This window comes from Fulmarus glacialis, unplaced genomic scaffold (genome assembly GCF_000690835.1).
Source record: "Fulmarus glacialis isolate BGI_N327 unplaced genomic scaffold, ASM69083v1 scaffold3350, whole genome shotgun sequence".
NCBI lineage: Eukaryota > Metazoa > Chordata > Aves > Procellariiformes > Procellariidae > Fulmarus > Fulmarus glacialis.
The window spans coordinates 23,203-36,854 of record NW_009189385.1 but is presented as its reverse complement, the minus strand read 5'-3'; the positions used below and the strand labels follow the sequence as shown (position 1 = coordinate 36,854).

At 39.2% G+C, this 13,652-nt stretch overlaps 1 protein-coding gene across 1 annotated transcript in view; it reads right to left on the bottom strand.

Annotated features, from left to right (window-relative positions):
• Positions 1–4,363: 4,363 nt before the first annotated feature.
• The window catches only part of TEK (TEK tyrosine kinase, endothelial), a gene marked incomplete at its 5' end in the record, with an annotated part of 26,398 nt that continues 17,109 nt past the window's right edge, over positions 4,364–13,652 (bottom strand). Inside the window, 12 exon segments of the mRNA XM_009581614.1 lie at positions 4,364–4,465; positions 4,532–4,631; positions 5,109–5,205; positions 6,297–6,337; positions 6,944–7,014; positions 7,701–7,814; positions 8,203–8,393; positions 8,735–8,845; positions 9,808–10,018; positions 11,266–11,423; positions 11,920–12,219; positions 13,500–13,652. The exon segment at positions 13,500–13,652 is cut by the window's right edge and continues 31 nt beyond it. Of these exon segments, the coding sequence (XP_009579909.1) occupies positions 4,364–4,465; positions 4,532–4,631; positions 5,109–5,205; positions 6,297–6,337; positions 6,944–7,014; positions 7,701–7,814; positions 8,203–8,393; positions 8,735–8,845; positions 9,808–10,018; positions 11,266–11,423; positions 11,920–12,219; positions 13,500–13,652 (1,649 nt within the window).

Below are 13,652 nucleotides of genomic sequence, written 5' to 3'. Positions count from 1 at the left end.
GTAATAATAGCAAAATAAAACAATCATCTGGTGCTGGAAGTAAAGAAATTTCACCAAAACTGAAAGGTTGTGTGAATATAGGTGCAGTTCATCATTAGAACAGTGACTTAACTCTGAGTCATATCTCTGTCATCTCTCTGCTGCCACTTGCTGTAAGCATACTTTTCTGTTTCCCACATACATTTATGATACAGACTTAGCTACTGCAAAAGCTGTAGCACCTTCAGAAGCTGGAAGCTTAGTTCATGTTTTGAAGATGTGAGATGCTGGTGTGGTCTGATTGGACCTCCACAGTTTACAGAGGCACTTTCTGAAACCATTGGCTCCTCCTGTGGGAATATCACCACCTGTGTCATATATTGTGCTATTAAGTGAATATGTGAAAGAGCTCTGAAATATTCAGGAGGAAACATTACACTATGTTTGCTTGATTTGAGGATTTTGGCTTACAGCCTGGAAAAAGTTCGGCTTGCTTTGTTCCAACTGTTGTTTAATCAGCGTTCCCCTGTGTCCAACCAGTTGCCTTGCATGTGGGAATGGCTCATCAGTATGTAACTTGGGGAAAGACCAAATGGTGTGTTGGGAGCAGGGAATGTCATGTACCAGCACAGGGAGGGAATTAGCAGCAAGAGGGAAAACTTGTGTTTGACCACAGATGAACTATTCCCTTAAAATTTAATTGCTCTTTAGCTGGGCCTCTGCTTATTTTCGGCATTTCCCTTCCCCCATCTTGCAGAGTTCACAGAATCACAGTATAGCTGGGATTGGAAGGCATCTGGGGAGATCATCTACTCTAGTCCTCTGCAGTGTCCAGTCAGGTTTTGAGTATCTCCAAGGCTGGGGACTATACAACCTCTCTGGGCAGCCTCTTCCATGCTTGACCACCCTCAGTGGAATTTCCTAGATTTCCCTTTGTGTCCATTGCTTCTCGTCCTGTCACTGGATACAACTGAGAAGAGGCTACTTCCATCTGCCTTACCTCCTTCTATCAGGTATTTATACCTTTTGATGAGATGTATGTAATAGTCAACATTTTGTATTTTAGTTTCAGCAAATGCCCAATCATATTTTGGGTAGTGGAGAGGGGCTGTGTTTGACTTTAAAGTTGTGTCAGGCACAGTCTGTCCACAGAGAAGTAAGAATTAAATATCCCCATCATTTAAGACCAGATGAGTGCTTCCTTTTGGGTTACTGAGGAGTGGGAGAAGTGCAGCCATGGAGTGGATTAGCTAAATTCAGACATCTCCGAAGGGTAGTTAGACCTTACTTTTCAACCAATCTAATGAGGTTAAAGGTGCCTGTCTGGAGTTTTTGTTACCCTTCCCCTCACGGTGGTATCTAGTAAACCTTACTTTACACTAGCCTGTTCTCAGATTTCTTAGCTTTCCTGCCAAGCACACTGTGTTCTTCTGTAACTCTTGAGTTTTGCTCGGACATATTAAGGACTTCTTTTTTCTGTCTGCACTCAAGCTGTTGAACAATCAGAGCTGTTGCACTAAATGGAAGTTGAGGGTGGTGAGGGAGAAGGCTTGGGGGAGAAGTTGTGTGGAGGCTTTGCTTCTGACTTTTATTCTTAAAGGCTCCACTTTCTCTGATCAGGTGTCTGATAGAATCATAGAATCATTAAGGTTGGAAAAGACCTCTAAAGATAATTTCTTTCTAAACTATGGATGATGCTTGACTGTAAGCAGTTACCTGCCATTCTGCATCACATACTCCTTAAAGCATGGCCAGCTCGACTTGTCTGAAACTGTTCTTTTCTTTCCCAACCAAAAACTTGTACTGAGTATGAGCTTGATAACTATGTGAGACAATATGGGAAAACTAATGCTGTGATATCAAAAAACAACATGGAGAATAGCTGATGATACTCTAAGCTTGTGCATAGATGTCGGCAGGTGTAAATAGGTGGAGGTGTATAAAGAATGTTAGAACGCGGCGTATTTGCAATAATGGAAAACTGTTGGCGCTGGTAGTGTTATGCTCTTGACAGCAAAGAAACAAATAAAAGACACTTGGGAAGGAGGGTACATGGGATCTCGTGTAGTGCTGTGGAAGGCAGAACATACAGCCTGCTCATGGTTAAGCTGAAAACCTTTATATGCCACCTACTGCCATAAATTGGGCTTTCCAGCACTGGATAACAGACAGTAAAGTCTAGCGATTGAACCTGGGATACCCGATGCATGTTGCAAGTATAGAAGTAATTCGTCTGTCTGAGACTCTGACGGAACTAGTGGGTGTTTTTAATAGCTGTAGTTCTGTTATGTATAGACTGAGTAGAGACATCTCAAGCTGTGTACTGGAGTTACTGTTTTCTTTTGTGTATTTTTTAAAGTGACAATTTAAAAAAAAATAAATTTCATTACAGCAGATTAGAAAGTTAATGCATGCCACAATGTTAAATGAAGATATGAAGAAAATTTACAAGGATACTTACATGACCTCCAGTAAAATTTACAGTGCGACTTGAGCACTTAAAGTGCAGACAGTACTAAGACCTATTGGGTTGATGAATGACCCTCTGATTCTTTCCTTATGTGGCATATTGGGCCAAGTAAAAGTTTGCCACAGAAGAAGGGGTTCGCATCAAGTAGCAGAATAGTTGTATCTGCTTGTTAGAGATGTGTGAGACAATGAGCTGTTTTGGACCTGTGAAAAATTCTGTACAGGAAGTGGAGCAGTTCCAGCAGAAGTTGTTAGCTAACTTTGCGTGGCAGCATAGAAAACACCTGTGGAGGTCCATTCCTGTTCACCTCACTGACCTGTAGGAACCCAGTTGGACTGCAAAATGCAATGCCCATGCTTCAGATGTGCCCGGCCACATAGTCTTTATGAAAAATATAGTGGAATTTATTTCTCTTTTCCATTTTGGAGTTGTTCCTTGGTCCAGTGAATCTGTTCACTCTTTGTGAACTCAAATTGTAGCACCTGTACTTGCAGTGCAAGTCCTGCCTATCTCAAGGCCACACAAGTCATCTCAGCACCCTTGTTCGTTGACTTACTCTCTTTTAGTAAGGCTCTTGGTGCGTCTCTTATTTGAGTCAGCCTAGTGTACGCCAGTAATGTTACTCTAGTCTGCAGTGATAACCAATCTGCCTTGTAACCAACTAAATACCCACCCACAAACTAAGTATCAGAAGGGGAAACCTTTTTCTCTTTCTTTCTCTAGCATCTTCCTCCAAGTCTTGGGGGGTGATCTGATCCACCCAGCTAGAAAGTCACTGTGGTCTGATGGTCAGTTATGAGCTGGTGAATCACGGGGGATGAGGGGAACATACGTGCAAAGCATGAGGTTAGCTGATGTGTGAAGTTTGAAGAGGGTAAGCCCACAGGATCCCACATAGTTGACTCGATACCAGAAGCTCAGGCCTATCCTGCCTCTGTTTGCCTAACATAAGGACTAGAAGATCCTTCTGGCAGGCCAAATATCACTGTTTTGAAGCATTTTAGTACAATATTTTTAAGAGGCCATACCACACTACAAACTGCATAAGGGATAAAAATAAGCATAAGTAAGCCAGCCCTGCTTGTATATAATACATAGTGATTTATAATTATGCAGTGAAATTATTAAATGAAATACAAACTGAATAAGCCTCATGTATATCCAGGCTAACTGTAAAAAGGTATTTTACAATATGTAGTATGTTCCTCAATCCTATACTTCATGATAATTGCTGTATGGTTGCCTCCGATAGGATTAAACACTTCAAAATATATGCATATTTTGCATACAGGCAAACACTTACTGTTGAACTGGATTATGAAAGAGCAATAGCATGCCTTATATCTTACAAATGTCAATAGAATTTTTGAACAGATTATTTCTACTAGTTCACTTTTTCAATCAAATAGGAGTCTTGCTTAATAATTAATTATCATTGGTGAGCATACTAGATTGACATCTGCTTGCAACTCCCATTGTTGCATTGAGCTTAGCATTTTTGTTTGAATCACAGTGAAATGTCTATGAAATACTGCTATAAGATACCGACTTTGCTATCAGTAGCTCTTGGAAAGTATAAAAAACATCTAAGATGGCAATACCTAATGCATTAGAATAATTTTATGTATACACTATATCTACACGACTAGGAAAAAAGAAAATCCTGCATATGAAACAGCAGATTTCATGACTTCAGTCTATTCCTACTCTGAACAGTATATACAGTTCTACAGCCTGTGGAGGCAGAGGTTACTGTGTGATATACACATACATATCTGTAGTAAAACAGTATTACTGTATTATATACAGTTAAAGCTATACACAGTTCTACACAGCACATCACATTTTGGGCTCCAGCAGATTGAATTTTGGTTTTCTTCAATACATCATTGATGAATGAAGATTTCCCCTGTCTTAAGCAGCTTCTTCAGCGGAGCAATCGATGCCTGCGTAAGTAAACTTCTCGTATAGGGTAGTATTCACATAGGTCAAAGAGTGTGATGAAAGGTGCATTACCTCAAGAATCCTAAACTACACTGAAATTATTCATGGCCTAATTCTTTTCCAGGGATTCATTCTTACCTTCCTTTCTTCTAACATCCTGTTCAGTGAGACCAGTATCTGAGCAAATGATGGTCTTTCATATGGTTTCTCTCTCCAGCACTGTCTCATTAGGTCATACCTTTAAAAATCAAACACCAACATTTGATAGTTTAGATACATAGGTTGAAGCTACGAATTCATGTTTATTGGAAGATTGTGCACATTCCATTTTTCAAAGGAAAATGGATATATACAGAGCTGGAGTTACATTTTCCACAGCTGGTTGCTGTCTGAAAAGAATTTTCTTTTTCTCTAGAATAATCAAAAAGCTCTCTTTGAGCTAAAGCCCAGCCATGTTATGTAAAGAACAGGATATCTGGCAGGAGCAGAGAGCCTGAGAAAGGGTTCATGGCAAATAACAGTGCATGCTGGGTGCAAAAAACCTAAGTAATTATTTCCACTTGTGCACCCTTTTTAAAATGTTTTTTTAAAAATGTAGTTTTTATGTTTTCCTGAAAAAAAGTTTGTTTTACTAGTTTCTTGTAGACATGATATATTTTCTATAGCAGATGTTGTGTTATTCTGTGTCGGTTTTTTTACTGAGGCAGTTACTTACACTTCGTCATCACAGTTGAGAGGCTTTTCCAGTCTGTACCCTTGAGGCAGTTTTTCATAGAGTTCTGCGCATGTCATTCCACAATATGGTGTTCCACCTAAAGCAGAGTTTAACCGTTGTAATGAACACAAGGGGGTTTTAATAAACGACATTTTAATTTCATAGCAGAAATGAAAAAGAACGACTGACTTAGTAAAAAGTAAATTAGTCCAACATTAGGGAATATTTTGCAGCTACATTTTTGTTGTTAATGTTTCCATACTGCTTAATGCATAGTACTGAAGAGAAAAATAAAAGCAAGTATAAACTTTTATCGTCTGTGGGGCTGGCCTAAATTTCTCTACAACTCTGAAGGCCTGCATCTGATTGTATTTGAACTGATTTTGCAATACCCTTGATGGCAATAGGCAAGTCATTCCTTCATTAGTATGGTGTTAATAAGATCCAGTATAGACTTATGGAGCTATTACTGTCAAGTTGATGTTTGGTTGCTTAGACTCTTGATTTTTCACACTGCAGTGTGTTAGTTCCCATCCATATCTAGCACAAATCCATTTAGTGATGAAAGCTGGGAACAAACTAGAAAGCAGAAGTTCATGATAGTCCAGTACCCAATGTGCACCTCAGTCCGTATGCATCTCTTGGCCAACAGCCAAATCATAAAGGTGGTGTAACACAGTAATTTTGAATGGTTTGAGGCTGTATCACGTACATCATGAATAGAGGTGTGTGCAGAAATGAACTCTAAATTTTATTTGAAGATTAATGTTCAAAAATTTTCTTCGAGAATACTTGGAGTAGGAGGTGTTTGCTCCTCTCCCCAGTCATTAAAATATAAGTCTTGATTTAAAACTCAAGAAGGCTAAGAAAAAGCCACCCATAAAACTCAAAACATATTGGATTAGGGCTATAAATCATGTGATATGCTGGATTTCATATTTAGATATGGCCTAGGTTTTATAGTGCAATGAAAACATGGTGATTATGTTTTTCTCATTTAGAATGGTACCTGAATTGAAAATGTGACAATTGCATTTCCAAGCATGCTGAAGCTAAATAAAATTTAGTAGAATGAAAGAGAAAAATTTGAAATAGGTTGCAAAGAAATAAATTTTTAACAGACTGAGTGAACGGAGCTAGCTTGGCTTATATTGGTTTATTTGTGCAGTACAAAATTCAGATACTTACCTAAACTAACAATTTCCCATAATAGGACACCATATGACCATCTGCAACAGAGGGATATTATGGAGTGCAACAAGAACGCAAGAAGATTTCATATTTTAAAATGGTAGATAGTTTCGCTAGTATTCAGAGAACACAGAGAAGTGTGATTCATTCTTTTATATTTTTTTTATTAATTTTTGTGTAATGATAGGGTTCGTAGAATCAGAAAGCAGGAGTGAGATCTTTAGCAAAATTAGTTCACTCTGAGTCCATCAGCCGGAGTCCTTTACTAGACTGTGAGCTCTCAGCAAATAGCACTATTACAGAATCGCTTTGCCAAATATCACTTCCATTTTCCTGATTAAAATACTGAGTTCCTCTGGGTCTCCCAGGGATTCATCAGGCTTCTGATTTCAAATGAGAAACATAGCTAAAGTAGTGGCCCAAATCCAATTAGCTTGTGAACACAGAACTTGTTCAGACATCGATGATGAAATAAAGTCACTTTTTTGTTGTGGGTTTTATTTTTGCTTCCATTGCTCACTCAGGCTGACATGGCTATGGAGTTTTTTGACTTAAGAGAGGGTGTCTCATCCTGGCTGTCAAACTTCCCTTGATATTGAAAAATATTTTTTTATTAAAAAAAGACCACTTGAAAACATACTTACACATCACTGTTTGTGGTGTAAACACTGTAATTCAAAGATTCAATTGCCATCCATCGCACTGGAAGCCGTCCCTGAAAATTATTTCATTAAAGTTTATTTGTTGGTGGTTGGAATGGCAATATTACAATTTATACCCCAACAATTGTTCTGTGTGTTACCTTAATGAAAACTGACTTTATGCAAGTAAGCGTAATCAGGTAAATAAACTTATTTTTTTAAGTTGTGCATTTACTTCTCAAAGGGACAGTTCACACTAAAGCTAATAGAAAATTTATCCAACCAGCATCAAGAGGAAATGGAAATAATTCCTGACTGATGTCTTATGATGCCTTTAGCCAGTCCTGTTCCCTTGACCGCCCGGTATTGTTCCTGGTCTATGACTACAAGATGCTTATTACACACCTTCCTCTTCCAGATCTTCCAAAGCATTAGCTTTGGACAGCTGTTTTTTCAGCTCACAGAATCTGACATGCCTCTGGTTACCATCTTGCCAGCTTTGGCCTTGTTCAATAGAATTAGACCAGCTTGCCTCAGCTGGACAAATCTGGTATGAAAATATTGTTTTCATAGCTGTACAGATCTGCCCACATGATATATCCTCTTCATATGTCGAATGTATATTATATAGTTTTTTAATTTAAATAATCACATCTGTAGTACCCGTGAGTTTGCATTTTTGTTCATATGAAAGCACAAAGTAAGAAACAAGAAAAAAAAATTAGGAAAAAGGGCTATATCAGTTTGTTTTGATCCTTACCATGGTCTTCTTAACATAAACTTCTTGACCTCTTGATAAGCCAAAGTCAGCTATTTTTGCAACGTAATTTTCTCCAACCAATATGTTTCTTGCTGCCAAATCTCGATGAATAAACTAAAATTAAAAAAATAAATATTGAAATCACCACAGTATCTATGAGGTTTACATGAATTATTTTAATGCTATATTGAAAATTGCAAACATTCAGAATAAGAACAAAACCCAAAACAAACAGCTTGCTATGTCACTACCAAGAACATTTTAAGCTTTATCTGAAGATGACAGCAGTTAGTTACCATGTCGTTTGTAAGTTTTAGTGCCTCTTCCTTGATTCCCCGTGACCATAGCATTTGACAGGTCTAAGTGAACACAACAAAATAAATCTCATCCAGTAGGTGCTATAGAAGCTAAAATTAAAACCTTATTTTGATTTCATTAAAATGCATAGTCCCTGAGAAAATGAATTTCTGTGCTTTCAGTGGGTAGAGAGCTGAAGACTGACCTGTTTCTGGCTCAAGTAGTCCATCCCTCTAGCAACATCTGCTGCAAAATGCAGAAGTTGCTGAGAGGAAAGTGTAGATGCAGTACTGTTGGCAATAGCAAATGCTGGGTCTGTCTCTAGCACTCTGCTTTTCCGAAGGAAGTCCAGTAAATTTCCATGGGGGGCATATTCAATAGCAAGATAAAGATATCCTAATGAAACATCAGATAGTGAGCATATCACAAGTAAAAGATAGTCAGTAATATTATTTGGACACTTCAAGTGAAAAAGAAATGAACATAAAACAGACTGGAGGGGAAATATCAAACAGTATAATTCCTAGGTGCAGAGGAGAATTTAGAGCTATTGATGAAAATCATTTCTGAAAGATTAATGTGGGCTTGTAGATCTAAAACAACGTTTATTTGGCTTTTTAACAAATGTTGCAGAAAGACCTGCTTATAAGCTAGTATTTTTATGGACTGTATGACCTGTACTGTGGGTTTTTTTTTTAAACTGATTTTAAAGTACATGTATTCAAGAGTTATCTTACCCCGATGTTCACACGCTCCCAAAAGATTTATGATGTTGGGATGATGACCAAGTTTACAAAGAACTTCAAGTTCTCCAGCAAAGTCTCTGTGATCATCTTTTGAGGCATACTCTGAAAATCAAATAAGCATGCATTTATGTTTTCCTTTGAACTGAATTTATGACCGTATTGTTGTTAATTATGATGACTCTGGGCTGCCTGGTGCACTACTGCTTCAGCCCCAATAGAAAGAGAAAAAGTCTAGGATACATTAGTATTTACTGAAAAAAGTAGGACTTTTCAATCGAAGGAAAGAAAGACAGAACCTAATGTCTGTAGCAGCCATCTGCAGAGAAAGAAAGCATCTTAATGTACCACGTTACTCCCCTTATTATTTGAGAATGTAAAATGTCGTAGCGGATCATATGAAAACTAGCTGCCTAAGACTCTTTCCATGTGTGTGCTGTTCATTATTTCTGCCTGCATGCAGACCTTGGCTCTTTTTTAAAATATCATCATACTTAAAGAGTGTCTCCCAGTTTGCCTAGATAATGGTCTAGTGAATTGCAAGAAAATATGTACATTCTTGCAGTATTCTATGTATTGTAGTTCTCTCTGAAACGTGGCAGTCATGCCAATGGGTACAAATAAAATGAGTGATCCTCACAGTATGTATATATATAGATGCATAGATACAGTTGTCTCTGAATGGCTAAGGTAAAGCAAGATGAGCAAATGCTGTGCCCCAAGGCTAGCTCAGTGCTCCTCTCTCTATTAAATGCATCTTTCAATGGCTCCCACTTTGCAGGTGAACTCACACATGAAGTTCATATTGACCTATGAATTGAAAAATACATAATAGTTAATGATATGAGCAATTAGAGAGAAATATAAACCAACTTGACCGTGCAGAAATACAGTCTTTGCCAGGGCACAAATCTTGGCCTAGTGACAGCTGATACAATTTCACGAGCAACTTTAAATATTTATTTTAGCTTTAGGAGAGGGCTACTAAGCATTTCTTACGACACAGAAACACTTGGAACAAACAACCAAGAAAACTCGTTAGTCTCAGAGTCTCCGATCTTTACTACCTTTCATCCTTTTAATCGCAGCGTCCATGCGTAAGCCATCTTTCTTAATGCGTGCTTTCAGGACTTGCCCAAAGTTACCTTCCCCAATCACATCTTGAAATTTTATGTCATTCCACTCAAGAACTGGATAAATAGTGGGATCTGGGCTGTTTTTGGCTTTCCTGCTCAGGGTGAGAGTACCTGAGTTAAATTGTACAGCTGGCTCTTCCCTCTGTAACAGAGTTAAGCAAATGACATTAACTGTGATTTCTGCTTTACTGAGCAAGTAGAGTGTCATCACTCCCCGAATACATGTGTGCTCACTCATGTACACACACACACGGAGCCTGATCCATCTCTTGCTTACGCAAGAGCGAGTACCGTAGACAATTACTCCTACTTCAGACGCTAACTGCATCAAGCACTTCTGCCCAGATCCACAAAATTAATCAGGTTCCTAATTTACGCATAAGTACCTTTGTAGACCTAGGCCTGAACAGTTTTATAATCATCTTGAAGATGAAGGAGGTGGACAGAAATAATTTGGTAAAACTCATCTCAAAACCAGTTTGAAGTCCCAGGTTTGAGATATATCTCATATTAGGCTTGACTAAATCCTGTGCTGATCAGGCTCAGTAGGAAGACTGAGGAAAGAAGAAGCAAGGAGACGAGAGAGGAAATGATCTTCCTCCATACTTGAGGAGACATCTCTACTTCAGTTACACATTCCCATTAAATACTTCTGTGGGAGAAGTTTCAGGATAAGGAGCAGGAGCTATTCTGTGTGGCCTGGGGACTGATCATCTTTTTGGATGAGCCCCCTGGCCCTCTGTTTATGAAACAACCTATGCAGATCCATATGGAGGAGCTCTTTGGCCCAGCTTCGTTCTGCTTCACAGCTTCCCCTCTGAAGTGAGAGAACAGCACCGGAAAGCAGAGTGATAAAGAGACTACAGCAGGACACAAATCTATGCGTGTATACATAGAGAGAGAGATCTCTATGTGATGTTACAACCTTCAGCAATTTCCTCACAGCCAGAACTATGATGTTGCCATTGACTATCCCTGGTGTGCTGTCCCCAGGTTGAAAAGCCATGACAGAGCAGCCGCTGATGCTCAAAAGCAACGTTAAAAAATACTGTAGTTTTCAGAATCAGGCACAACTTCATAGAGGGAGAACAGGCTTCTCCATTCTATCTGGCTCGGCACTTGTCATACACAGGTGCGACAAGGCAGAAAAAGAAGAAGGATAAATGGCGTGCAACTTTTTTCAAGTCGGGTTTTCTACCTTATAGCCTGTAACTGTGATTGCTTCAGCTCCGGAGTGACTTCAAAGAGAAGCTTTACAACAACAGTACTAATTCCACACACAAAGAGAAGACAGTATTTGGGAAGGCCAAAGAAAAGGAATTGGAAAAAACAGGAAAAGATGGGGCCAAAATTAATAACCACACTGACACAGGAAAGCTGGAAACCCACCACCACATTTTGGAAAGCCTGAGCCATTCGGCGCTGGAAGTTGGCTCGCTTTAACTGCAGCATGATGAGAAAGGCCAGGAGAATTGTTACACAGGTCATCCCTGCAGAGCCAAGGATAGCAATAAGCAGCATTTTGCCTCCTTTTGATTCATATGGAGCTGTTGAGGAAGCACATAAAGAGTTCATCATTATTTCCAGCTAGTTCTGAAAAAGCCATGAACAATGTGTAGCTAAATACTCCTGTCTTGTGAACTGTATAAAGACATAGATATATATCCTTTGTGTTCCAAAAATGGCACAGACATTGGATGCTCTGACTTTCAGATGTGTGAGTACCTGCAGCTACTCTGCTGAATTCAGGCAGAGCAGAGCTGAGGTCACATTCAGTGATCTAAAGTCCTATTATATGCAACTGCTTTAATTTATGAGCTGTTGGGCACTTTCTAATAGATACACACAAATGTTGTATGTTGTCACTTCACGAATGCCATGCAGTGAACAGAGAATCAAATTTTGGTGATGCTGTGTTGTGTGTCAAAATTAAAAGCAAAAGAAAACTAGTATTAAAAAAATAATATTATGACTTTGCCTTAGCTAACTAGTTTATACCATCGGCCCTGGTTTGTACAAGTCCAGCATGCTGGAATGACCAACCTTTAGTTTCTGGGAGAGTCTTCAGTTCAAACGATGTGTTTGGATTGCTCAAGCCAATGTTGTTCTGAGCATTAATCTGAACCTGGTACACAGTGTTTGGCTCAAGGCCCTTGAGATGGTATTGAGTAATGCTGGTGTTCTTTATGATAATATCAATGTGGTTGTACTCAGCCTTGCCATAAATTTTGTAGCTGATGATGATGGAGGAGATGGAATGACCCTCAGCAGTCGTCCAAGAGATGACTGAGGATGTGTCTGTGGTGTTAGAAAACCTGATGTTGTATGGTGCAGGAGGGATTCCTGAGAAAAAACACAAACACACACAAAGCGTTGGAGCGTACATCCACCTCTTTCTCCTTCCTGCAGTGAGCCAAACACTTTTCTCCGTGCTTTTGCTGTGCTAAACAAAAGCAGAATTTTGTTGATGAGCTATGGTAACTGAATGCAATATTTTTATGAATTTGATGTTCTGACACCCATATTGCAGTACTCCATACTTCCAGCAAAGGTTGGAGTGGCATTCAGTATAATCCTGTCCTTGGATGAAGACATGAATGCTCAGCTGTATGCAAGGACAACGTGATTGCTTTCAAATTAATGCAGAAATGGTTAATTTCCTTCTATACTGAATCATCACCCCCATGTGATTCCCAGGTCCCGTACTTTCACTGCTTCAGGGAGCAATTCCGTGTCAGGATACAGGCTGTTAGGAAGAAGGGAAATCAATACCAACATTTCCACAAATTTCATCAGAAAACCACCAGCAGGGGTGAGTGCTGGAATTGTGGACACACCCTTAGCTATTAAGCTAAGTACCTTCTCCTGGAAAACAGTACCCTTATGTTTTTCTTAGTGCAGTTTGGCGTCAGAGCTCAGGAAACTGGGGTGTCCCGTGACAGCCATTGATACTTCCGTTAGTACATGTAGGATCTCAGTGAGGGCCTCCTCACATGACCTGTAAGGAGGAGGAAGCCCACCTTTCCAGTGTGTAGTATGGGTAGTGGCACCCATCAGCCATTCAGATGGACATCTGCTCAGATCGTACTTCATTCAGATAGGGCATTTGTTGTGGCGTTAAGAAAGGACACTCAGGGAATTCAAGGTCTTCAGTGTAGCACACTTAACTACTCTTTGCTCACAGGGGTTTTATCTTGCACTGTATCTTCTCTTCCTTCTTTAACTGCTGACTGTTTTTATGTTGACATAGCTGAATTGCAGGGTCTGAGTGGGTTTTTTTGAGTAACAAAAGAGCTTGGAGTAGGGAACTCTGTGGGTTCATCATTATTAGGAGAAAAAAAATGCATGAATCACACTGAAATGAAGGTGTGGATTCCCAAGCTTTTAATTTGTTTTTCCCTTTTTTTTTTTAAACTCATTAGTTCCTGATAAGAACTAAGCATAAGAATTTCTTTGGACACTGAGCTATCTTCATAATAATAGTAATAACCACCATAAGTGATCGTCAGGAATTGAGTGTTACCAGAACAAAGGATTACATTTAATGTAGTCATTAAGTGACAATCAGTCTGATCATGGGGGGAAAGAACAATTAAACAGAAGGATGTGAATCAGCTACTTACTGTCACTGAAAGTCCATGCATACAGATAGTTGCTCCATTCTCCTTGGGACCTGGTGTTCACCCGTACCCTGCACATGTATTGCTGTCTAGGCTCAAGATCTTTAATGATCAGGGTGGACATATTTCCTGGCACTTGAGTAATAACACTGCTTT